At 45.0% G+C, this 26,424-nt stretch overlaps 1 protein-coding gene across 3 annotated transcripts; it reads left to right on the forward strand.

Annotated features, from left to right (window-relative positions):
• Positions 1-1,539: 1,539 nt before the first annotated feature.
• Positions 1,540-25,366, forward strand: Cnmd (chondromodulin). 3 transcript variants are annotated; one of them, XM_037208364.1, is made up of 8 exons: positions 1,540-1,782; positions 2,214-2,354; positions 7,245-7,385; positions 14,123-14,236; positions 18,756-18,909; positions 21,607-21,773; positions 22,105-22,221; positions 24,865-24,951. In XM_037208364.1, exons 1-7 carry the CDS (start codon positions 1,711-1,713, stop codon positions 22,198-22,200), a joined length of 885 nt encoding a protein of 294 aa, XP_037064259.1. In that variant the 5' UTR covers positions 1,540-1,710; the 3' UTR covers positions 22,201-22,221; positions 24,865-24,951. The 3 variants fall into 3 exon arrangements, with proteins under 3 accessions (XP_037064259.1, XP_037064258.1, XP_028734662.1); XM_037208363.1 differs by lacking the exon at positions 22,105-22,221 and having other exon boundaries at positions 1,541-1,782; positions 24,868-25,366; XM_028878829.2 differs by lacking the exon at positions 22,105-22,221 and having other exon boundaries at positions 1,542-1,782; positions 24,865-25,366.
• The last annotated feature ends 1,058 nt before the right edge of the window (positions 25,367-26,424 follow it).

The raw sequence follows: 26,424 nt of genomic DNA on the forward strand, positions 1-26,424 counted from the left end.
GAGGAAAAAAGGGTGGCGGCAGGGCTGGGGATGTGCCTCTGTGGAAAGCACGCCCATCACAAAACGGGGAGCACTGGCCAGTGCCTGTGATCCCAGCACTCCAGAGATGGTGGTGGGAGAATTCAAAATGTAAGGTCACCTTCAGCTGCATATGGAGTTCTAAGTCATCCTGAGCTACAAGTGACTGTCAACAACAACAACAACAACAACAAAAGGTGAAATATCTTCTCTGTTCACCTAATGGTGCTATGCATATGTGTATGATCTGTACACACATTATGGCTGTTCCTTTAGACGCATCCCATTAGTGTTTGGGAGAAGTTGGCCGCCGTGTCTTTTAATTGTTGTTTTGACTTAACTGTAGGCATTTTCAATCCAGGCTCCCCATTTCCTCTGCTGCAGGCAGGCCCCTTCTGCTCGGGTTTCGCTGTTGCTGCAACCTAAGACCCCCCCCCCCTGGAGAATCCAGTGGCAAAAGGCCATCTCCAAGACTCTGCCCCACACTCTGGTTTCAGGAGAATCCAGCAAAGGCCCCGCCCCCGCCCCAGGGGAAAGGTGTCCTAACGTGGGCACTTAAGCCACGTCCCTATCTTCTGGTACCATCCTGCTCTCCTCTCAATCCCCTTCCATCAGCACCCTCAAGAAATAACCTCCAGGCTATATATATATATATAGCATGGAGGTCCCTAGGACGACTGTGGCTTATAATAAATTTCAGTTTTACTCAATTATTGAAAAAAAAAATAGCCAAATGAATGGAAACACATGAACTATGAACCAAAGGCTGAGGGGCCCCCAGCTGGATCAGGCCCTCTGAATAGGTGTGACAGTTGATTGGCTTGATCAGTTTGAGAGGCATCTAGGCAGTGTGACCAAGTCCTGTGCTCATTGCATGAGTTGGCTGTTTGAAACCTGGGGCTTATTCAGGGACACTTGGCTCAGGCTGGGAGGAAGGGACTGGACCTGCCTGGACTGAGTCTACCAGGTTGATCGCAGTCCTCGGGGGAGGATTTGCCCTGGAGGAGGTGGGAATGGGGGGTGGGCTGGGGGTAAGGCAAGGGGGTGGGGTGGGGAGAATAGGGGAACCCGTGGCTGATATGTAGAACTGAATGGTATTGTAAAATAAAATAAATAAAATTAAAAACACACACACACACACACAAAAAGAAAGAAAGAAAGAAAGAAAGAAAGAAAGAAAGAAAGAAAGAAAGAAAGAAAGAAAGAAAGAAAGAAAGAAAGAAAGAAAGAAAGAACCTCCAGCCAGTGTCACGGCAAAGCCCTCTGATGCTCTAAGAAATCCTTGGGTGGACAGCTCATTGCCCCAACAAGCTAGTATTTGGGGGAGGGGGAGTTTCCAAGACTCGACATCCCTGCTGTAAAGAATGCACCCACCCTTACACACTCAGACCTATCTGGACTGTGCTTGGGGGGCTTTGGCCTGGAGAGAGAGGAGAGGTCACTTCTGAGAATGCAGGACAAGCTGAGGAGGCTGCTCCAGGGTGGAGGGAGAAGGGAGGGGAGAGGTGCAGTGTTAGAAGGGGTGGGGACAGAAGGGCTGGCCAGAGCAGGACGCTGCTGCTGCTGCTGCTGCTGCTGCTGCTGCTGCTGCTGCTGCTGCTGCTGAGCTCCTGCTGCTTGGTGTGCAGGGGACATTCGTCGTTGGGACAGAGGGGCAGAGCCTCTAGGTGTCCTTCTTCACCATCTTCAACCATGGCAGAGAACTCGGACAAACTTCCGATCACCATGGTAGGACCTGATGACATTGAGTTTTGCAGTCCTCCGGTGAGTAACCCCTGGGTCCCCGGTCCTGGTGTGGAGTGAGGCCACACGCAGGGACCCAGGCTGCGTGTGGGTGCCAGATCCACTCTGGTGTGAGGGATTTGTGCCATCGAATGTGTGGTGGGTGAGGGCATCAAATGAGGGTGCCCAGAGTGTGGGTGGAGTGGCAGGGTGCGCAGGATCCACCACAGGTGTAGAGGGAACCTCTTGTGACAGCAAAGGGTGAAGGTCTGCAGGGCTGGCGGCCCTTCCCGGGGAAGAGTGCTGTTATTTCCACACCTAAGGACAAGGGACCCTCAGGAGACGGCGGCGTCTGTGTGCCGGGGCCAAGGCCTCCCACTCCAGCCCTCGAGGTGCCCCGGGGACACGGTGCAGGGACCGGGAGTGTGTGTGGCGCAGCGGCGGCGGCGACCCGTCCCTCTCCTGCTCTGCAGGCATATGCCACCGTGACCCTGAAACCCTCCAGCCCTGCGCGTCTGCTCAAGGTCGGAGCCGTGGTCCTCATTTCCGGCGCGGTACTGCTGCTCTTCGGCGCCATCGGGGCCTTCTACTTCTGGAAGGGGAATGACAATCACGTAAGTCCAAAGAGTGGCTCGCAGGGCTATCCAACCACAGTTGGGATGCAAGGGCCGCCAGGTGCGTGGGGTGGCCGGTCCCCCTGGGTGGAGCCAGAGCGCTGGTCCGCCAGTGGACACCACTTACTCCTTCCCCTTGGTCCTCTTGGGATACCCCCCCACCCCCCCCCCCCCCCACCCGCGCGCGCGCCGCCTTCGTGGATCCAACCCCACGAGGGTACTGGGCACAGTGTAGGCAAGCTCAGGGTTTCTAGGACGAAAGCCGGAAAGGAGAATGTTCGAGGATGTCCTGGACACTTCGGGGAAAGCCATTCTCTGCCACCTAGGCCTAATGCAGCCACCAGACAGTTGTGAGTCAGTGCGCAGGGAACGTGGCCTCTCTGAACGTCTCATCCCGAAAACAAACAAACAAACAAACAAACAAACAAAAGCAAATGATCCTTAAGGCCTGTCCCAGCTGAGAAAAGCTATAAATTTAAAAAGGACAAAAGGGAAGAGAGAATATTCCGACCCACAGCTAGGGGTAAATCTTTATCCTTTAAGGTTTCTGCGTTGGTGACCTATTCGTTCCTACCTCCTTCTCTTTATTAAAACAGAAAGTCTGACTTCCTTAGAGGTGACAAATCTCTTTTAAGACTCAGTCTGGTCACCTGTGATTTAATGGCAAACGTCTCCCTAACTACCATCCCACTTTTATCTACTCGTTTATTTTAAAGCTGGATGGACTCTCTCCCGGAGCATAAAAACTGCTCTGTCTGCACTGGGCAGAGCTCCAGTGTGTTCTCTAAATACCTGACTGTGTCCACCTATGTAAAAGGGGGCATTTTATCTCGGTGACCATTGCCGCACCGGGTCTAAGCCTATTTCAACTAATGGAAAAGAATTCCATCTCCAGGGTGCACACAAAGGGCTCTTTCTTAATCACTGTCCTCCCAGGATCAGTGACTACTGCTTTTTCTCCTCTCCCACCACGAAATTCAAAGCATGAACGAATCCCAGTACTTAGAGAAAATGGTGCTGAAAGCAATTCAACCATTTTACACATCACATCTTCGGCAGTCACTGCATAATTTGTATTTTTAACTCAAATGCCTAATGTAGATAAGCATGCCATTTAGCACTGAGTCTGTGTTAGAGACTATATCAAATTTACAAGCATCAATTTGTAAGATCAGAATTGCGCTGTATTTTGTGTGGATTTGAAAAGTGCCTTAATGTATTTGTATTTTAAATATAGACACTGGGCCAGATGCTCACATATGAAAGCAGAGAATCTGAACATGAAAATGATTTCAACGTCTACATCCCATTGGTAGCAGGGTTGAGATTGTCACCCTTTGGGAAATTTGATGGTGTTAGAATGTAAATACTCTCTTTTAGATAACAAAACCTCGATAATGGAAGTCATTTGGAGACAAAAATATCTTTGTTTTTAAGGTTTTTGGTAAATATTTTGGCCATGAAATTCACAAAAGCATTGCCATTTGGCATTTAAGTATTTAAGGCAAGCATGGCTTGCTGACAAGCTTCTTAGAGAGGATGAGCCACCGCACTGAAGAAGCGGACTCCCTTTCCCCACACCTTTCATTTTACGGCAAGATGTTTGGTTGTCTGGTTCAAAGATCAGTATTAAATTCTAAGAATATAGAGGAATAGTGAATCACATTTTATTGCCAACAATCAAAGTTATTGCTATTTCCTACACAGACAGGAGAATGAAGAAAAATCATGGCAGTTCTTTTTTTTTTTTTAAATCTGGAAAAAAAAAAATGTCTGATACTGTTCCATATTATTTAAGTCTGGAAAACAAATCACAAAATTCGGAGTAGAGTACATTTGGCACATGCCTGTGCTATGCATGGGTCTACTTTCCCTGGATATAATTCTAAATCGCCCAAGCACAGCACAGTCAAAAAGGTAAGTCTCCCCTAAGCAGACACAGTCATCAGGCTAATGGACTCCCCCTTCTCTGGCGAGGCCAGACTAGGAGACTACTGCCTCTGCTCTCAGTTTCCAAAGGAGAACAAGCTGTGACGTTCACACACACACACACACACACACACACACACACACACACACACACACACACCCCGCCCCCATCTCACATGACTCAATCCCCAAGGACAGGTCTACTCAAATTTAGCTGGAGGGCTACCAAGCACGGGGTACTAATAATGAGGGGATCACTGACTGAGCTCAAATATTGAGGCCATTTTTCATCCACGTTGTTGCAAATGGAACAAGGCATTGAAATATGGGAAATTCCCATCAGCGCCCGAGAACTGACAACTCTACCCATTTAGGGAGGAGGGGAGGAGACCATTGCTTGGGGCCTTTTTCTTAGATTAATTTTTCTAGACATTTTCCCAAACATTATGTAATTAATCTTATAGAACCGAGGCCTTATTAAAAACTCATTAGCAAATATCCTTGGCTGTAAAAGGCACCATATTGAGCAGAATTTTGGCAAATAATAAACTGCATTGTACTTGGTGAGAAATAGCCTTAGGTGCCAACAGCTCCCTGGGCTTAGAGCAGATAATGTAATTGCCGCTCCAGCAGCTCAGCTTCCTGCCCAGCTCAGGGGGCCCAGAACTTTGGAAACTGCAGACTGCCTTCCACCCTCCCCCACTTCTGCCCCCATCCCTTCAAGAGGGCACAGGCTTCTCCTGCAGCCACCAGGACAGGCGAGCATGCAAGATAGACCAGTTCTGAATCCGGAGGATGCAAGCTGAGGCTAGGGAGCCTCTGCTGAGGGAGTCAGTGGAAGCGATGGAAAGTGAAATCAGAGCTGCAAGGATCAAAGCCAGACTGGCTACATAATATGACAAGCTCACGGCCAACTTGGGCTACATATTGAGACTTGGAGGAGGGTGGAGAGAGGAGGGAAGGAGAAGGAGGAAGGGAGGGAAGGAGGAGGGATGGCGAGGGACCAACTAACAAGGATTTCTCAATGGTTAAGTTCTCAGATGTTGCGCTGCTTTGGTTGGTTGCTGCCAGAGTGGAGGACACTTGTGCCAGTAAGAACTCACAGGCCAGGCTCCTGTGACAGCCAGAGCTAACTCTGTGTACAATGGCTGCTCTGAGCACCCAGGGCAGAGCAGTGCCTGCTTTCTCAGCTGGCCTGCAGAAAAGGCCTGGTTCAGCCAAAATAAAAATAAAAATAAAACAAAATAAAAAACCCAAAACCAAAGCTTCCCTAACTGGGCTGCTTCTAGGAGAGAAGGTAAAGCAGGCTGCTGGGCCCTGTTCCATCTCTGCTAATCCTGAATCCTACATGTAGCCTCCGTGGTCAGAGCAGTGTAGGGAGCCACAGGCTTCTGAGTTCCTGACAGGAGGCAAGTAGGGCGCGGATGAGAGATGGTCACGTCAAGGTGGTGCCGGCATTTTTTTCTCTTACCAAATGAAGATGGCTGTCCAGGAGACGGAGTGGGAGTGGCCAATCCATCTCCGCCTCTCGGATGATAAAATAGTGGTCTGTGGGGCTAGTGATGATGAGTTTTCTCCAAGTTATGATCCAGTAACAACAGCTACGTTTTCTAGTGTTTATCCATGTAGTAGTCATTCTTCATAACGCAGGAGAAAAATCAGACTTGACCAGAATTGCAGCTATTTACAGTTCAGACTGGCTGACCCGGCATGAGGTAGGAATGGTCTTTCTTCAGTCCTTTCTTCAGTTCTTGGCCTTTCTGCTTTGAAGACTTACACATATGTATATGTGCATGAGCACACAAACACTTGGTATGTTAGACAGATGACAGCCAGATGATGGACGGTTAATGAAGACAGATCGCTAAAGTCCTAAAGAAAGAAAGAAGAGAAACCCAGCCTCCAGCCCACCACACATAGAAAGAAAGGTCTAGCAGGAGAGGAGCATGCTGGGCTGTTGGTTATTTTTAAGCTATTGCAATGATAAAGTTGTCTAAACCAAGAAAGCCCTTTGGATCATCTAATTTAGTGATAGAAATTTTTTTTTCAGAGGTAGTCTTTGTAGCCCTGGATATCCTGGAGTTTAATATGTATACCAGGCTGGCTTTGAACTCACAAAGATCTGCCTGCTTCTGCCTCCTGAGTGTTGTTGTGTGTAAATCATACCCCAGTCCTGTCTGAAATCTTTACCATATGCCATTCCCCACATCTAATCTTGACCAATAAACTTAAAAAAAAAATCAATCTTCAAACAAAGATGCCACTGTTTCAGCTGAAAAAAAATCTCTCCATAGGTGGTTCTCAGTCCAGGTGCAAGCAGAATTAGACTTTAGAAAACCAAATACTGTTGTTCAGCACCCAACTACACAGGCTTTAATGTAATTGGTCCAGACATGGTACCTGGGGCATCCATTCAGTAGCCAAGATCCAAGTCTTGGAGCTGTTTAAATAGCTATCAAATACTACCAAAGATTTTACTTAAAAAGCATTTTAAAATAAATCAGGCTGGGGAGATGGCTCATTTTGTAAAGTTCTTGCCATGCATACTTGAGGAACTGAATTTGATCTTCCAGAACCCACATAGTAATCCTATCACTAAGGGGGCCAAAACAGGCTTGCTGGCCAGCCAGTATAGTTGAATTGGTCAGCTCCAGGTTCAGTGAGACACTGTGTCTTTAAAAGAGGTGGTTAGTGATTAAGGAAGACACCCGACATTAAGATCTGGCTTACACACACACACACACACACACACACACACACACACACACACACACACACGAAATCACTGTATTAAGTGACTGGCGTATGGATGAAGTCCTCAAATACAAATGTATTACTGTTCATGGTGTTACCATGCGTCTGTGAAAAAGATGAACCCTGCCTCACATCTCGCAGGTCTGCAGAGAAGCCCCAAATTGCCGGAAGAAAGCAAGCATCACCCACTCTTGTGTTCACTTCTAGATTTACAATGTTCATTACACCATGAGTATCAATGGGAAATTACAAGATGGGTCCATGGAAATAGATGCTGGAAACAACTTGGAGACCTTCAAAATGGGAAGCGGAGCCGAGGAAGCGATTGAAGTTAATGATTTCCAGAATGTAAGTATATTTCACACACGTAGAGAGTTTCACTGGCAAGCCCCGGCTTTTCCAGTCTGAGGAGAGGCGGCATCTCTCATGTGTGTCAGTGGTTACTGTTTGTTACAGTGGCTCGGATGCCACCCACCCACACTTTGTAACTTGTGTTCCTTAAGAAAGGGGCTTGCTTTGGCTTCCATGTTCTCAAAAGGAAGAAGCATGGGCGAGTATACGCAATGGCCAAACCTCTTTGGGTCCAGTAGACCCAGCTGTTAGGGAGGATGATACTGGGGGGTCACTTAGCCCAGGAGTTTGAAGCAGCCTGGCAGCATGAGATTCCCATCTCCAAGCAAGAAAAAAGATTTGTTTTTTTTAATTTATTTATTTATTACATATACAGTGTTCTGTCTGCAGGCCAGAAGAGGGCACCAGGTCTCATTACAGATGGTTGTGAGCCACCATGTGGTTGCTGGGAATTGAACTCAGGACCTCTGGAAGAGCAGCCAGTGCTCTTAACCGCTGAGCCATCTCTCCAGCCCTAAGAAAAAAGATTTTTAAAAATGAAACGAATAAGCAAGACAAGACAAAACACCCTAATCCAGTTCATGTCCTTAAATAAATTAATTTATTTCTAGAAAATAAAAGATACATGGACTTAGAAATCAAAATAAGGCTTTTTTTTTTTTAATGGAAAAAATGTCATTGACAAGAACAAGCTCTTCTTGGACTTGCACAAAGTCTTCAAGAAAGACTCATGAGAACTATGTCATTCCAAGTGATTTTCTATAACTTGACATAGAAACTGCTCAAATAACATTCAAGGACATCAAGGACAAAACTTTGGACTTCTAGAGAATAAAGACATTTTAATGACTGAGTAGTTTCCCAACAACGGTAGGTTTTACTTCCATATTTTTTTAATTTCCCGTTTAATCCAGAAAACAGGCATGGGTGGATTCCCTATTACAGCCCAGGTTTTCTGGCATGGCCTATTACAACAAAAACATTTCAGCCCTCTTTTTGTTTTGACCAAAATTTAATTTACAGGCAACCTGAGACATTAGATTGTTCGTTGACGCTTCAGCGTGCATCTGCTAACAGTAACAGAAGCGTCACTCTGGCTAAATTTCCAGTTGGCTGACAAAAATCTTCTTCTCTTATGTTCTGTGATGAGGAAGAAGCATCAGTATTTAGGTTCTTCTGCTAAATCTGCAGACGAAGTAGGTGAAACTTCATAATGAAGGAGGGCTCTTGAAAATAATGTCTCTTCTGATAGTTTATGGGTCTACAAACATCTCATCAACCCATCTTCCTCTGATTGATGAAAAAAATGAAGAGAAGCTTCTCATTTATGCAAAAACACTCCTCTTGCGGGAGCCAAAACATGCTTCACCAGTCCTTTTGAATTCCCAGCAGATGTTGGCATTAGTGCTCAGAGAGGCTGAGCATTGATGCTGACGAGTTCTGGCTGTGTTCAGAGGGGGCCCTGTCCTGGGGACAGGCCCTGCAGCTCTGAGTGTGCCCAGCTGCACTCTGTTCGGTCACCACATTGCGAACAGTTCTGGTCTGTGCACAAGTATAATTTCTCTGGACCTATTAAATGCTTTTACTGCAAAATCCAGGACAGGGCAAAACATTTTTTCTCTCTACCACTCAATATAAACTAATAAAATGTGGCTCCTCCACACACATCATTCAATCCAGAACAAAATTGAATACCTATGATGTGCCACACTGTCAAAATATGCAAAAAGGAGTTGAGGATGAATTACAAAAGGCCCCCTCACTCTTGAGAGGTTCATGTATCAAGAATATCCTCTGAAAATATTTTAATCCCAAACCTATATATCTGTTTTATAATCCTTTGGTCCTTTCTAATAATGGTATTGATTGTGTTTTGTTCTCATAGACCAACAGGGCCACAAATATTTTATAAACTGATCAATTCTCTTTGATAGCTCCTACATTTCTCTGAGTCAGAACTGGTGAGTGGAACATTTTTTTGATGGATAGTACCTGTTATGGGTTTCAACAAGCCTGGACTTTTGAAAAGACATGAATCAGCCTCCGTGGTCATCTGCTATTACTTTTGCCCCCATTTTAGACCATCAGTCAAATGTGGGAAGTGTTGATTAAGGCTCACCGTACGTGGGGATGGTACTAGGCACAAGGGATGGAAGATGACTGACATTTATCCTTCAAGGACCTTCTGGTCCAGTCTAAGAGAAAGACACATGCCCAGAAATGTGCCATAATGAGCTATGGGCAGAGTGTGCTCCACACACAAAGGCACTGCTGCTGATTAGTGGCTTTGCACAGGCCTAGCCCAGGCAATGACATAATAACTGAATAATGTCCCGAGGAATGATTTGTGCTGGGAACTGGACCAAGGGCCTTTCTTTCTTGTGCTAGACTGGCACTCTACCACTGAGCTATAGCCCCACCCTTTTTGAAAAATGGCTTGAACTTTCACAGGGAGGGCTGGAAAGGATACTACAAAAGGATTCACAGTCCGATCCCAGTGTGGTCAGCTCAAGGATGGGAATGGAGATTGATGGAGAGGCAGGTGGGGTTATATCATGCAAGGCTCTGAACCGTAAAGTGACACCCGGGACCCACCCCAGTGTTTTAACACAGCCCAGCATAGAAGAGACTCCTTAAGAGAGAGAAGGGCTGAACACCAAGTGCTCTAAACTGGTGATGGGATGGCCAAACACCCTAATAGTTGTGCCATAAACCCATCCAAGGACTGAGGAACCTGGATGCAGAGATCCACGGCTAGGCCCCGGGTGGAGCGCTGGGAGTGTAATTAGTGAGAAAGAGGAGGGTCTATATGAGCGAAATTTGAAACCAAGTGATAAAGCACAGGACAAATAGCCAAATGGATGAAACACATGAACTATGAACAATGCTGAGGCCCCAACTGGATCAGGCCTCTAAATAGGTGAGACAGTTGATTGCTTGATCTGTTTGGAGCAACTAGCAGTGGTACAGTCCTGGGCTCGTTGCATGAGTTGGCTGTTTGAAACCTGGACTTATGCAGGGAGCTGGCTCAATCTGGAGGAGGGACTGGACCTGCCTGGACTGAGTCATCAGGTCGATCCCAGTCCTCAGGGAGACCTTGATCTGGAGGCGGTGGGAATGGGGATGGGCTGGGGGAAGGGAGGGGCAGGAAGGGAGAGAACAAGGGAATCTGTGGCTGTTATGTAGAACTGAATAGTATTGAAAAATAAATAAATAAATTACAAAAAAAGAGAGAGAGAGAGAAGGGCTGAACACCAAGTGCTCTAAACTTTGTCCCCTGAGACAGAAACAAAAGAAGACTGAGTTGATATACAGTTCGTGATTTGTACTCTGAAAGACTGTAGCCTGACAAGCATCTATGCTGTTGGCTAAAGCCAAGTTCCTCAGGCCTGAGACCAGTAACAAGAGCCATGAGTAAAAACTAAAAATAGACAGTAGTGGTGAGCTCATATGGGTATTCTGGGTTTTCAGAAAACAATTCTTTTAATATGTGGATATTTGAAATTTGTGATTTAAAAAGCTAGAGGGGGGAAAAAAAGACAGTATAACCTTACCTAGAAGGCAGGTAGGTTATTGATTTCAAAAATCGATATAACCCTCAACTGTAATGTAAAGGAACAATAAAATGAAGGTAATTTATAGTGAAATATGGGTTTCCTATGTGCACACTCAGCCTGCTGCACTAGCTGGCATTAACAAAGTCGAGTGTGTGCACGGGTCGTTCAAAGACTGCCAGTGCACACACCCGCAATACAGATGGTCACCAGTGTGCTTTGGCAATTAAATGCTACGAAACCTTCTGACGGCAGGCATCAGTACCAATCTCTTGATGGGCATGGCTGTGCATGCCTGACACCCCAGCACTTGAGAAGCTGAAATGGGATTGTGAGTTTGAGACAAGCCTGAGATTCTGTCTCAAAAAAAAAAATCAAAAACTAATTTATTTCCATTTCTCAGTAACTGTTTGTAGGAAATTCACTGTGCTGTGAGCTATGCTCAGTCACTGTATGTTTATATGCGAAATGAAAACGGTATTCTGTACCAGGTGGATACCTACAAACGTCTTTGTTTCCTAGGACCCAGGACAGTCGGTTCTTCAGGATTCTAGAGCTCTGGGGGACCCCAAAAGGCCAGAATACCCCAATCTTTGCATCAGACTCTTCCAGTGATTTCTAAAATGCCTGTTGTGGGCAGGACTCCCTTCCCTCCTTGAGGCCCTCTAGGGGTCACAGATGGAGCGGCACCCAGGGCAATAGCGTGTGGCTCTTTTGATGAACAAGTGTTGATTTTTTTTTTTTTTTCAAAATCTTCACTAGTTGCCTTTGTTAGCAAATTTCCTCATTATCACTGCCTTCTAAGGCCCTGTTTGTTTGCTAACACAGGAGGTTTGCCTGCCTTTCTTGTACTTCTCCATCTGCTTAATCGCTTAATATATCTGGCCACTTGATGCGGATTTGCAGCTAGACAAGATGGTTAAGTGTGAATTCATCTCCACTAGTCCCACCCCGTGGACTGTCAGCAACCTCTGCCATGTGCGCACTGTCACAATTACCTCAGTGTTAGGTCCTCTTTCAGTGTAGTGGGTCTGCAGTGGACTCTGCTCTCTCCAGGCGTACTGGAATGATGTATGATGTCCTCCCAACGCGTCTCATGCTCAGAAAGCATGCACATCTGGAACTAGAAAACCTACCACATAGGGAAGCAGTGATCTCTCTCCCTCCCTTGTTTTTTAAGCTAAAAGTCCTAGGTTTACACTCAGAGTCAGAGTGGTAGCGTTTTTTTAGGAAGTAGCACAGCAGATGTCAGTGGTACTCAAGCTGTATTCCTTGTGGTACCAGCAGGGCAGCCTCCCAGGGCTTGCTGAAATACAAACTTAAGGTGTGCTGCATCAGAAATCCTCACCCTGGGCTTGGGACCCAGCCCTCTGGGTTCCGTCCCAGTGACTCTGAGACAAACAAATGTTTATGAGCCCCAGGTACAGGAGAAACTTGGCCTGAAAGACTGTTACAGTCACTTAAAAATTTTACCCTGAACAAGTTCCCTTTCCCCTAAACTGCTGGGCCTCAATTCTAGTGGTCTGTCCATCAGGGACATCTGGGTAGTTTAAGAATACTCAAGAGACTGAGCGCCACATTATCAATGTAAGAAGAATATTTTGGGAGGTCCCAGCAGCTGGGTTCTGTTTTTAGGTTTGTTTTGCTTGTTGATTTCGACTAGATCTCATATACCTCAGTCTAGCCTACATGCTCACTATATAACTAAGGATGACCTTGAACTTTTGACCCTCCTGCCTCCACCCCCCCAGTGCTGTATCACCAAGCCTGGTTTTGTGGACTTTGTTCTTAAACATCTCTCCAGGGGATGTTGGTGCCCAAAGCAGAGGCTGTAGTCAGACCAGGGGGACAAGGTGACAGGGCTTACATGGTGTGAGCGAGCAAAGAATGGGCCATGCAGGAAGACCCCCCTCTTCCCTCCTCTCCTCTGTGACCCCCCGGCTGTGTGGGTTTCAGGTCCCGGATGTGAGTAAGGTAGATTCCTGTGATTCTCCTCCAGCAGGACTTATGGTTTACTTCATTCTCCATTTAAGAAGCCTGAGCCCACAGCTCTGGGTTTATGCTTTTCTTCCCCCATGCCTTAACATTGACTCAGCCAGTTCAGCTGAGTCCTACATAAATGTCCTACACTGTCCTACACTGATCTCAACACACCAGGAGGTTATCAGGGTTCAGACGTGTGGTGGAGTCCACATTATGAAGCATAAAATTTCTGACCTTTAAGAATATTAGGATCATTTATTCATTATGAAATGATGTCAGCAGAATCAAAGTAAACACTCCAGGGACAGAATGTGCAGTTCCTTCTCACGTCCTCTTCAGGTGAAAGTCAGAGGGAGCTTTGTGCCGGTGTGTCCCTTAAGGCTGGTCCCCAGCCAGGAGGAGACACTGTTTATATCTCAGAGGGGACAAAACAAAACATCTAAGTGCTGGGGTAAGGTTTAACTGCTGGTGCCGTATCAAGCTTTTCTGTTTACTTCAGACTCTGTAACTGGGGAAAGCTCAGAATTAAGGGAATTCATTAATTTGACCAACATTTATGAGAGGCTTTGTAGAATCACAGACAGATGCACGCATGCACGCACACATGCACGCACACGCGCGTGTGCGCACACACACACACTCATGCACACACACACACACACACACACACTCATGCACACACACACACACACACACACACACACACACACACACACACACACATCGTTTACTGATCTCAAGAAGTTTATAACTGAGAACTGTGGACCAAGCAACAAATCACAGAGGAGCTTAGAAAAAGTCAGAGACAGAACTCACCTCGGCCACAAGCTCAGCAAAGGCTGTGCGGCTAGAGCGGCAGTCCATCTGAGTCCAGATACCCAGATGGGATAACCAACCTGAGCCACGGGGCTCAGGTATCACCCTCATCATCACGCCTCCTGGGTGTGCTCTCTAAAGCATCCTCCCTGCCTTTCCTAGCCTCTACGTCAGCTTTATTTTTTTTTTTTTCAATAACCCTTATTTCTACCCGAATTCACAGTTTCTTCTTTTTGGGAGACAATGTTGGTAAATTCCATAAGAGCCAGGACTTTTTATCTTATGTTTATCCCTATACCCAACACCCGGGATGCCTGACATACAAGACACTCGATGGGTTGAATATATAAGTGGATGGACAAATAAGCTCTTGTCTCCTAGGGGATCACCGGGATCCGTTTTGCTGGAGGAGAGAAGTGCTACATCAAGGCACAGGCGAAGGCTCGTGTCCCTGAGGTGGGCATTGTGACCAAGCAAAGCATCTCTTCTGAGCTGGTAGGTGCCAACGCACACAACAGGTAGACACTGAAGACACCACCTTTTTCCTGGACAGGTTCATGACGAGAACTTAAGTTGTTTTGTTTTGTTTTGTTCTCTCTACCAGAAGAATTTATCTGTCCTGCTGGCTCCAAACGATCTTTCTGACATGATGCCCCATATTTAAAGGTTTAGGGAAGCTGTGTTTTAAAGTGTATTTTAGGTGGGCCAGCCCAGTGAGTATAGGCGTTTGTTACCAAGCCTGATAACTTGAGTTGGATTCTTAGAGGCCACGTGGCAGAAAGAACAAAGCAGCAGCTCCTTCAAGTTGTTTTCCACCTTCTACCTGTGTGCTGTGGCTGCGTGCGCGCACACACACAAATAAACATAAAAATGTTTAAGTGCATTCATTAGGGGCTTGGTATTCAGATGGCCCTTATCCATCCGATGTTAAATGGCTATCAGACCAGTGATTAAAAGTTCAAAATAGCAGGGCGGTGGTGGCCCATGCTTTTAATCCCAGCACTCAGGAGACAGAGGCAGGCAGATCTCTGTGAGTTCGAGTCCAGCCTGGTCTACAGAGCGAGTTCCAGGTCAGCCAGGGCTACACGGAGAAATCCTGGCTCAAAAAACAAACAAACAAACAAGTTCAAAATAAAGATAAAAAAGTCCATGGTAAAATCTTATTTAACAGGACTTCAAGAAGCCTTCTAGCCTCAGTCCCATGAAATGTTGGAATTCTTCCCCAAATATTCTGGTCACCCAGTGTCTTCCAGAAAGCTGGGAGGAACACTCTCCTATGGATTTCCTCCAGCACTGGACTGAGATGTTCCCCTACAGTTCTTTCCTTTGGTTCAATTCTGCTTAATGAAGCTACACAAGCCTCATGGATTGTTTTTAGTTGTTAGAGCAAGGGAATTGAATCAAAGACCTTGCTAGCAGGGCAAGTAAGCTACAGCCCCATAATTATTTTTTAAACACAGGGTGTCACTAAGTTACCCAGGTTGGCCTTGAAAGCTTAGGCTAAGTGGAACTCACTACATAGCCCAGGCTGACCTCACACTCTACACATTTTAAAGACATAATTCTTCCCTTTCTTACCATTGACTTGCCTTTAAGCCTGGTATTTTGTTGGCTTCGTATTTGTGGTGATTGAACGTAAGGCCTCACACCTGCTAGGTAATCACTACACAGGCTATACCCCAGCCCTAAACCTGATTTTTTTTAAATGTACTTGAAGAGTTGCATAGTGTCCTAGAAACATATTTAATAATAATATTTCCCATCTTATACTTTTAGGGCTTACAAAGTAGTCACACCCATGACTGTGTCCATCTGAGCTGTGGCAGGGGTTGGGAAGGAAGACAGGTTTGGGAGCCATAAAAACAAATGTGGCGGGTCTGTCAGCTTCAAACTGCTGCCTACACACTGTGCCCATGGCCTTAGAATCTTCTAGAAGATGAATGGGAAGCCTGCCACTCATAACTGCTAATTTTATTATGATCTTCTCTGAGCCTTTAGTATTCCAGAGAGGGAAGTGAATGAGCGTCAGATCCCTCAGGGCCACAGAGGGAAACGGTGGATAGAGGCAAAGGTGCCTGGAAACCACCTAATTGTTGGTTCCCATGGGAGCAGCAGCAGGCAATGTCTCAAAACAGAACAAAACACAACCACAAACCAATCCGTGGGCTCTGAAAGCGAGCCGGGATGTCCTCTTCCTTCACCCACTCCCAGTTACCCCAGGGTTCTTGCTGTAAGATGGAGGCCAGACCCCCTTGCTCCATGCATTCTCTGTGTGAGCTGAAACAAAGGCCATGAGTCAGCATGCAGCCTGGGAGGGGGTGGGGTCTCCTCTGCTGTGGTCCATGCACTTCTTTCTCTTCATGACATTACTGTGGAGTTCTGCCACTCCACTCCTGCTTTTCTCACATGTGGGTATGAACTCAGTCTCTCTTGCCTTCCCCGAGAAGCAACTCCTGCAGCTGTAAATCACCCAGCTCTGATCATAACTTCGTAGCATGTAACTTGACATTTTTATTTGTGTGTGTGTGTGTGTGTGTGTGTGTGTGTGTGTGTGTGTGTGTGCAGTCTTGTGCAGAAGAGGTCACAGGATAACCTGTGGAAGTTGGTTCTCTCCTTCCACTACGTGGGTCCTGGGGATTGAACTCAGGTCGTCAGGCTTGGTAGCAAGTGCCTTTACTCACTAAGTCATCTCATTGACTTTAATGATTTTTTTTTTCTCATGATAAATGCATGAAAGTATAGAGATGAATATCACAACTGCATAATCTAAAAGTAACTAATGTTAACAGTTTGGTGAACTTTGTGTCCTGTGTGTAATAATCTTCTCAGAAATGCAATTAATTGTTACAAGATTCTTGTTTTGACTTTAGTTCTAAATTGTAGGTTATAATGAATAAATGATAGACCAGCATATGATTATACCTTTTTCTTTCTTTTTTCCTTTATTTTTAGACAGGGTCTCATTCCATAGCCCTGGTTGTCCTGGAACTCACTATATAGATCAGGTTGGCCTTGAACTCAGCCATCTGCCTGCCTCTGCCTCCCGAGTGCTGGGATTAAAGGTGTGAGCCACCATACCCAGCTATGACTATTCTTCTGAAAGTCTTCTAGTCAAACATTTCAGGTGCCCTCAATTTCAGATAATAGTATTTGAAAATAATTACTTAACTACGACAGATAGTTTTGTATTTTAATCTTTGCACTTGCCTGTTAGCCCAGAGTAGCTTGTCTTGTGTTTTTGTTATTTACAGAGGATCATGGTAGATCCTCTGATGGATAAAACCCAATTCAGAAAGCACAGTTGGGTAAATCAGTCATAGCTGTCAGCAGCAGGTGACTCCAGTTAGAGTCCCCTCGGCAGGTGGGGATTTGAGGCCAGCATCTGCAGGCACTGGCTCAGTGGCAGCATCTCTGTGACTTTCATTATTACCATCTCTCCTTCCACCGCTAAAGGTGCTGATGCTGCAGCTGTCCTCCCCAGTTCTTCCCCAGAACTTAGGGACGAGGGAGCCTGCTCAGTAATTACAGTTCCTGAGGACAAACAGGAGGACCTGTGTTCAGTCCCCAGAACTCACAGTGTGTAGCACATGCACGGAGTCCCGGCACTGGAGGTCAGAAACAGGAGGATCCCTGGGAATTCTTCACCAGCTAGTCTAGCCTACAAGGAGCTCCAATGCAGTGAAAGAGCCTGTCTCGGGGCGGGGGGGGGGGGGGAAAAGTACCTGAGAAACAACATTCAAGGTTGTCCTCTGGCCTACACTCACTCTCCCTCTCTAAATAAATAAATAAATTTTAAAAGTTGATCCATGCCAACCAACCCCAACTTACCTTTAATAGGGAGAGGTAGGCCTCTGGCTCACAGCCATGCAACATATTTCGGTCTGGACGTCACTGCCTGGCTTTGGCCACTGGGAAGCATGAAGAAGCAAGTGTTCCTCCTTACAATGGCACAGCACTGCCTCCAACCAAAAGCATGACTGTTGCAAAGAAAAGGAAGGGGAGCGGGTAGCCCACATGCTCCGAGACTGACAACATTCTTGCTCACAGGATGTATCTACACGCACCAGCCCAGTCAGGCCCTCCTCTCCACACTCTGTCAGACGATGATGGGTCAGATTTATGTGCCACTTGCTCTCATAAATTCTTCAACAGTTTTGTATAACTTAAAGTTATACAAAGCTGCTGTGCTCAAAGAGCATTCATTTCCTGGACGGAGCCATTTAATTTAAGGTAAATAACTGGATTACCTGAGTGTTACTTTCCTCCAATAACTTTAAGTTGCTTAATGCAACCATGCGCCCGAGGGAGAAAACACAAATGAAGTGCTGCTTTTACCTAAAGTGAGGGGAAAACATTTTAATTTCTCCAACCTACTGCAAAGCAATAAATACATGAAAGGAACAACTGGCAAAAATAAATTTGTCTCCTGGGTTATCAAACCACCCTCAGCATCTCGCTGTAGAAGGAAATCCAGGGCTTAGCTTTGAAATCTCAGTGGTGTGCTTGATGTGGGGAACATCTGAAATATGTTTTGTTATAGCTGGGGAACAGAGAAATGGTTTATGTTAAATAATACTTTGAACTGGAGACATTAAAGAACCAATCACTGGCTTTTTCCATTGTTGTTCGGAAGCTGCAGAACAAAACCCCAAAAAGATTTTCACTTCAAATGAAGGGTTCCTCTATCTTTTATAGGATTTCAGGGTCTGTTCAATTGCTTTTCCTCAAAAACATCTTTGATCGAAAACATCAGATTAACCTAAATCTCAAAGTTGGTATCAAGTAATTTTCACTTCGACTCAGAACACTTCTATTCACACATCAGGGCTGTCTAGGAGCAGGGTGTTGGGAGGTGTGCTGGGTATGAGAGCCAGAGACTGGAGCCTCAAAGTGTGCATGCATGGTCTGTGCACACACAGAATTGTCCCAAGTTTGCACAAAGCAAAATAATCCTTTAGTAGCCAGACTCAACATGCTCTACCATCCTCTGCTCACAGGCATTTCATTTTTACAGGAAGGCAAGATCATGCCAGTTAAATATGAAGAAAACTCTCTTATCTGGGTGGCCGTGGATCAGCCTGTGAAGGACAACAGCTTCTTGAGTTCTAAAGTCCTTGAACTCTGTGGCAACCTCCCTATTTTCTGGCTTAAGCCCATGTATCCAAAAGGTAAAGTTTTAAGTTTCTGTCATAGGGTTTGGAAGTCTCCCTGTCACTGTGGCTCTCAGAAGCCCCCTCCACTGGCCTGAGTTGGGACAAAAAGGTAACTTGGGACAGTTGTTGGCAGAGTCTTGGTAACTAGCACAAGAGATAAAAGAGGAGGTAGGGTGGGGGGGGGGGGGTGGACCTGCCTGTGGAAGGGAAGGCACAGCGGGGAGACAGGGCAGAAGACAGAGCACTTCTGCATACCTGCGGCTTTTATTTATGACCCCCCTGCTCCTTCCTGCTCTGCCCCGTAATCTCCGTTGTTGGCGCCTTCCAATTTTACATTTCTTTATTCCTAAAGCATAGCATCAGGGGGCTAAGAAGCTGTCACGCTGCCGATGCTTTACTATATTCACACCTAGAATTATGGGACAGCCAAAAGCTGCTGTGGGTAAAGGCTGAGATCCCTCAAGTGCAGGGCTCGTGCATCAGCTTCCAAAGCCAGAGGAAACAAGTGCAGGGGCCCCTCGGGTTAGGCTGGAGCACGCCTCTCAGCCACTTCTGGGTGACAAAGAGCAAGTAAGTCCAGCAGGCCTCACACTTCATCTCTACTGTGGTCAACACACTGGTCCCCCCAAGGACTACTGTGTATCGGTGGCTCAGGTGGAGAGGGAGGCCTCGCTCCTTGCACACATGGGATAGGCTGTTTTCAGAAAGGTTTTATGGAATACTAGAAGACAGCAATGAGGAAATGGAGAAAATGCAGGCATTAACTCATTAGGCTAGGCGGGGCACTGTTTAGAACAGAAAAAACAACTAACCTAAAAAAAAAAAAAGGCAGTTCTACAGATGGATGGTGGTGATGGTGAATGTGCGTCATGCCCTGAACTGTAAGACTGGGACTCCCTAAAATGAGCTGGGCCTGGTGGCACTGCTTGTTAATCCTGGCGCTAGGAAGGAGGGTCAGGTGAAGGCTATCCTCAGCTACACAGTGAGTGAGGCCAGCCCATGTTATATGAGACCCTGTCCATTGCTATGATTGCTCTACCACAATCAAAACAATACCCTACCAGGCAATAGAGAGTATAGACTTCTGATTCTCCCATAACTAACTGATTCACAGTGTTCACAGGTCTCATCTTGCTCCTAAGTCTGGAGGAGATGCCTACTCTCAACCCACACCAAGTAATGCCATGTCATACCTGGCAGAGGGTGGAGAAGGACCCTGAGGCCACAGGCAGGCTTAGTAAGAAACAATGTCCCATTTAATATTTACCAACAACTGTTGCATACAACTACTCATATTCCCAAGGTCCAGAGAAATTCACTAAGATAAAGAGAGACTAATTTGCCTTAGGTCCTTCAACTAGCTGAGCAGGTGTGAGCTGATTCGGGTCTCCTTGGAGCTCCTCCATCCACACTATTCATGGAATCTAACTACAGCTTCAAAGCCCATCTTAGAGATAAACAACAAATTATAAGAATGCTACCTAACGAGGCTGGAGAGATGGCTCAGCAGTTAGGAGCACTGGCTGCTTTTCCAGAGGTCCTGAGTTCAATTCCCAGCAACCACATGGTGGCTAACAGCCATCTGTAATGAGATCTGGTGCCCTCTTCTGGCCTGCAGGCATACATGCAGGCAGAACACTGTATACAAAATAAATAAATCTTAAAAAACAAAAACAAAACAAAAAAAGGCTACCTAACATTTGTATGTTTATCATACACCAAGACCCTTAGATTCAGTTTCCCTGAGCCCTATCACTATCCTATGATTGAGATACTCCTGTCTCCATTGTAGACAGAGAGATTCAAGCTCAGGGAGACTCTACAGCAAATGTTCTGCTGGCACTTCCCACCTCTGATACTCACTTGCCAGCTGCACTGCAGGATACACGATGAGATGGCTAACCCGAGGGCTGGGCTGGAAGCCAGAGTTCCTATCCTGTCCTTGATGTCACTCAGTCTGTGATCTTGGCTGGGCACTTGGTCTGTACCTTGACGCCCTCATACATAAAAACATCTGATTTTCTTCTATACCATGGGAATTTTTTAAAAGAATTAACCAAGACAATGTCTCATAGGAAAATGTAAAGTTTTATATCTATACGGTCAGTCGATTAGGAGCACACAGGGCTGCAGGTTATAGCATACTTGATCAGCAGTAGTTTCAACATATAAGCAGTTGTATATATTTACCACCCAAAGACAGAAGACATAAGGATTGCGGCATTAGTGTCCACTCCATGACACCAAGTCTCCTTTGAGCTTACCATTTTGCTCTCTGCAGCATGCTACCTTATCTCTTGTGCTTATTTATCAGTTCCTAATTCCAGCTAGCACATTTACATCTAGGGAGGACACACAGAAACAACTTTCTGTTCTCTTTCATTAAGAAAGTAAAAGCTTTCCTACACACGGCGCTCACCTAGTCTGCTTTAAGTCTTGACAGTTAGAAAGAGCTTGCCTGGCCACTCCTCGCCGCAAAGAAGGCAGAAAATCAGTAGCATTCTGTCTGCCCAGTTCCTACACTGAAGCAAGGAAAAGAAAAAAGGGCCTGAGAACAGAGGTTTGTCAACCGACTTGCAGTGCCTGCACCAGCCAGCATTATAAAGTCAAACAGGAAGCTAGACTGTGGCTCACATCTGTGGCTGTCACTCTGAAATGCAGCTCTAATTGCCTTATTCATGTTAAGGAATTAACTCACAGGAAATTTTGCAGAGATCCAAAGACAGAGAAGAGAAGTAGTAAGAAACATTGCTCCCTCTACCACGAGAAGACCGTACAGTGAACAACGAGGCAACCCAGGCCCTAGAAGACTGAGTAATGAAACCAGGCCTAGTGTTCAGGACGACGCAGAACCTTTCAATCCCGACAATCCTTACCACGTGCGTACCGGTGTTTTCATGACGTGCCCAGACAAATGCATTAACTGTGATGCTGAGAGTGTATTTCTAAGTGAGACTTCATATATCTCCATCTATGTGGTGCAAATTCAAAGCCATTTCCCATGCTTTTTATTTTTATTTTATTTTTTTTATTTTTTGGTCAGAGGAAAAAAAATCTATGAAAATAAATCCTACCAGGAATCTGATCATTTAAAATGTTACCAAGTGTGCCTCGAGGTAGCACACAGAATGAAAGTATTCTCTTCCCCTGCTTATATCCACTGTGTTCATCCATTCAGCACACATTTGTGGGTTTCCTTATCTTTCTCAGGCAGGCCCTGTTCCCGGACAGTCAACTGATACTTCTGCCCTTGGGGCTCGCATCCTAGACAGGGGACAGACTCACACACAGGTGACAATACGCTGAGCTGAAGTGCTGGAAATTGAGGTTTGTGAGAAAGGCACTAACGTATTAAAACCGCAAATATTCTAAGAAATATTTATCATTTACCATTACTATATTTGAAGAGAAAAAAATGAAGCGTTTATTTGTAGCTGGATTTTTGTTTAAAATAAAGTATAAGCATACATTTTTAAAAATAAAATAAAAAAGTACAGTGAAATTGCTTTTCCAAAACCTTCCACCCCATAACAGCTTATTAACAACCATGTGTCCAGTTTATTTGCAGGAGTACACACAGAGAAAAACACACACCTTTTCAGAACAAAGATTCCATTCTGCTTTCCAATTAGAATACAGTATTTTGGAAAGTGTTCTGTCCCTCTGATGTTGTACCATGTTCTGTTAATGGCTTCTATCCAGTTAGCAGCATTTTAACATAGAGATAGGCATGTGCTGAAACTTAATGTTAATTTGGCTTTGATGGGCATACATCAAATACCTCCCTCTCCTCTGCTACTGCCAATGCTACTGTAGTGCAGCACATAAGTGAGGTGACCTAGGTGAGGCAGATCTTGGTGCCTAGACTCTATGACGGAAGTATGTCTTCAGCATAATTCTGATGCATCTAAATAGACAGGGGTTGTACATTTTACTGGAGGTTATCAAACTGTTTTCCAAGGAGCACACCATCTACATGTCTGTGAAAGGTAATGAAAGGCCCCATGCCCTACCAAACTTCCCTGGACATATGGGATAGCATGTCGGGGCTACTGAATCCAAGCCTAATGCTTGCGAAGTATCAACCCAGTGACTCTACCCTCCAGTCCCATCAAACCTTTTAACCTCTGCCACTCTCCTAGGTGGATAAATTATGTCTTCTGCTTATTTTGCCCATCTTTAATTATGTGTAAGATGGAACAACTTTTCACACACTAAATCAGCAGTTCTCAAAGGTAGGTCACAGCTCTTTGGGGGTCCCCCAAGACCATTGGAAAACTCAGATATTTACATTACAATTCATAACAGTAGCAAAGTTAAAGTAGCAACAAAATAAATGTTAGGCTTGGGGGTCACCACAACATGAGGAGCTGTATTAAAGGGTCACAGCGTTAGGAAGGTTGGGAACCGCTGCACTAAATCATCTGTTTATCTGCCCCCTCCCCCACAGCTTATTCAGCCCTACACTGCTTCACATATTACAAACGTATTTTCTAGTTTATCATTTTAGACTAATGTATTTTAGAGGGATTTAAAGCAAAAGGTATTCTCTAAATAACCCAAGGCTTATCAGAAAATTCAGAACTCCATAGTACTTTATTCCCTAAGCTCAAAGAATAACAAGAAATATAATCTGAATAGGCAAACAAAATTTAATATAGCTTATTCCCCAGGTAGCTGGGCTAGATGAATTTGTTCAAAGTCTGAAGCTATCAGGCACTTTACAGAAAGGATGTGATGTGTCTACCCTGGCTACAGATTCCAGTAATCCACATCCCTTGAAAAACTCCAATTATGTCAACTTTCTCCTTTATCATATGCTGAGCATTAAGCAAAAATACTTCAAGCATTTTCCTCAAGGTCTGTCCTTCACATGCTCCTCTAAGGAGAAAGCCTAGAGCAACAGCTGAGATCCCTCCCAACTTTATGAATCCAAAGAAGCCCCGTTGAACCTCCCTATGAGGAAACACCTCCATTAACGCTTATGCACCCTCTACCCCAGAGAAGTCGCTGCGATTAATCAGGGGGCTGCTGTCTCCTTACTGTTCTAAATGAGCCTATTTCAGGAGATAAGGGGAAAAGCAGTCTGGTGAATGGAAGAATGGTCTGAGGGAGTAAGAAGGCATTCTGAAGATAGTATCTGAACAGATGTCTCAGATAGTGTCTAGGGATTGCTCGTTCTGTTAGGTGGACAATGGCAGTGAAGTTGTGTAATAACCATTCATTCCTTTTAGAAGTACTTCTATTTACAACTGAAATGTCATGATGCCTTCAATCTGCCTTAAATTCATATCAGAATCCTCTTTCCAGTACTAGAGAGGAGAAAGTCAAGTAAACCTGACAAGAGGTTACCAGCTGTCAGGATAAACAAGTGTACTGATGCTCCTTTAAGGTTTTCCCACTTTCAAGAAAATGTTAACTTTCCACACATTTGGGAACACTGAGGGCCTCTTCTTCTCCATGAAGACAGCATCTCTGTTCTGTTGCTGATACACAGGCAGGATAAATCAAGTGACTCCGCAGTGCTCTGGGAGCACTGGACTATAAATGAAATCCAGCCTGCCCCAGATCAGTTGAGTTTAAAATGTACACCCAAGAGCTCTGGGAACCATCACTACAGGAGACACCTGTCCACTGACTTAAAATTAGTAGTTAGGATGCTCCTTCTGATCATAATGCTTCCTTTTTGTGCTCTTATTTAAAACAAAGTGAGTCACTTCTGAGTGGTAACCTTAGTTCCTTACAGGAACTTCATTAAAATACCACACAACTTTCTGCTGGTGAGAGACTAAGTAGGCAAAGGTTCCTTGATGTCAGAGAGAATTCTGAGTGGTGGCACAAGTGTGGAAACTTACAACTGATTGTTCTGATTTCTTGAAGCAGTGAACTCTCAGGATCTTATTTTAAAATACTATGCATGCAGTAACCTTCTCACTAAAGGGAATAAAATAGTCGTCTTTCAATTCACAGCAGCAGGAAGGAGAGAGCATGACATTTGACCCTAGACTGGATCATGAAGGAATCTGCTGTATAGAATGCAGGCGGAGCTACACCCACTGCCAGAAGATCTGCGAACCTCTGGGAGGCTACTATCCATGGCCTTATAATTATCAAGGATGTCGTTCAGCCTGCAGAGTTGTCATGCCGTGTAGCTGGTGGGTTGCCCGCATCTTGGGCATGGTGTAAAACCCACTTCATCTATCAGGGACTGTCAAGCAAGAATTAACCTGAGAGTTGACAACCAAAGAAGCATAAAGCATGTTCTTGCCAAGGAACCACAAAGTATTTTATACTCAACCTGAGTAATGTTTATCCTAAACAATGTAACAGAATCTCTCAACTGTATGTGCAAATGTACTGAAAGGGCACTTTAAGTCTACAATTATTATCCCTTCACTATTTGCTTTGCTAATAAAGCCTATTGCAAGTCTTTAAAAGCTACTTTTGAAATAAACATGGAAAGTTATTTAAAGTTTGTCCCAGATCTGTCATATACTTGAATACTTTAATCATGATTGAAATCATCCCAATGGTTCTACTGTTTATAGAGAAATATTCTTAACCTTCACTGTCATTGCCAGTCTTGCAAATGTGCCAAGCCCCCACCCACATCCCCCCAAAAGGAAAGAAAAAAAAAAACACAGGAGGAACATAGAATAGAATTCACCTAAAAGCAAACATTACAACTTTCAATCTGGTACCTCATGTGGAATTATTACCTATAGTTCCCATGACAAGTCATTAACAAGGGGCAACACTACATTGAGTCACCTTCCAGGAAGAAAGTATTAGACTAAAGAACACACAAGAAGGTAAATCAGACTCACAGGGAATAACTGTGACATTCATCTTCACACTCCTGTCCATGTGTTTCCAATAAGGAACCACAGAGCAAGAAGCACAATGGTTTCACCTTTGTAGTACAGATCAGGCTGCCAAGGCAGTCCAATTACCAGCCAGTTACTCTCCTAGAACAGGCCTTGGAGAGCTGCCTGGCAGGTGCAGCTGGGAAGGAACAGCCTGCTTCCTTAAGACATGAAGGAAACAAGCATTGTCTTCAGAAATGGCAATATTAGATCAGGAGGATACGGAAGTGTTTTATAATTGTGACATTTTAGTTTCGAACCCCATAGTTGAGAGAGACAGAAAAAAATAACTTTCCTGAAATTTTTACCCAAACAAAATTCTAATGTGACAGAAGGGTCTTAATGCTGACACACATTCTTTCTGAACAAGGCTTATAGATTGCATGTCTGGTATTTGTCAATTAAAATCTGTAAGACACAGAACTCATAGAGCCTGGCTATCAAACACTTCCACTTAGTGGGATAATCTGCATTGGCACCTGAGAAAGAAGAATAAAAGAACATGTCCTGGTCATACGTGATGTCCTGGTCATGCTGTTCTCAGGCAGAAGATACTTTCTGCAGCTCAATTTTTCACGCTTAATCTTTAAGGTGGTTGCTTTCCTTCCTCTTAACCAAGCAAAACATGGGCCGTATAGTTCTACCCATGCTCACAGAGCCCAGT

Source organism: Peromyscus leucopus, chromosome 9, assembly GCF_004664715.2.
Source record: "Peromyscus leucopus breed LL Stock chromosome 9, UCI_PerLeu_2.1, whole genome shotgun sequence".
NCBI classification, from domain to species: domain Eukaryota; kingdom Metazoa; phylum Chordata; class Mammalia; order Rodentia; family Cricetidae; genus Peromyscus; species Peromyscus leucopus.

Bases quoted from the DNA above. Each gene is read 5' to 3' on its own strand.
- Cnmd (XM_028878829.2), top strand. From the start codon at position 1,711: ATGGCAGAGAACTCGGACAAACTTCCGATCACCATGGTAGGACCTGAT. The intron at 2,355-7,244 runs GTAAGTCCAAAG...GTTCACTTCTAG, and splicing joins GGAAGGGGAATGACAATCAC to ATTTACAATGTTCATTACAC. The intron at 21,774-24,864 runs GTGCGTACCGGT...TTCAATTCACAG, and splicing joins ATCCCGACAATCCTTACCAC to CAGCAGGAAGGAGAGAGCAT.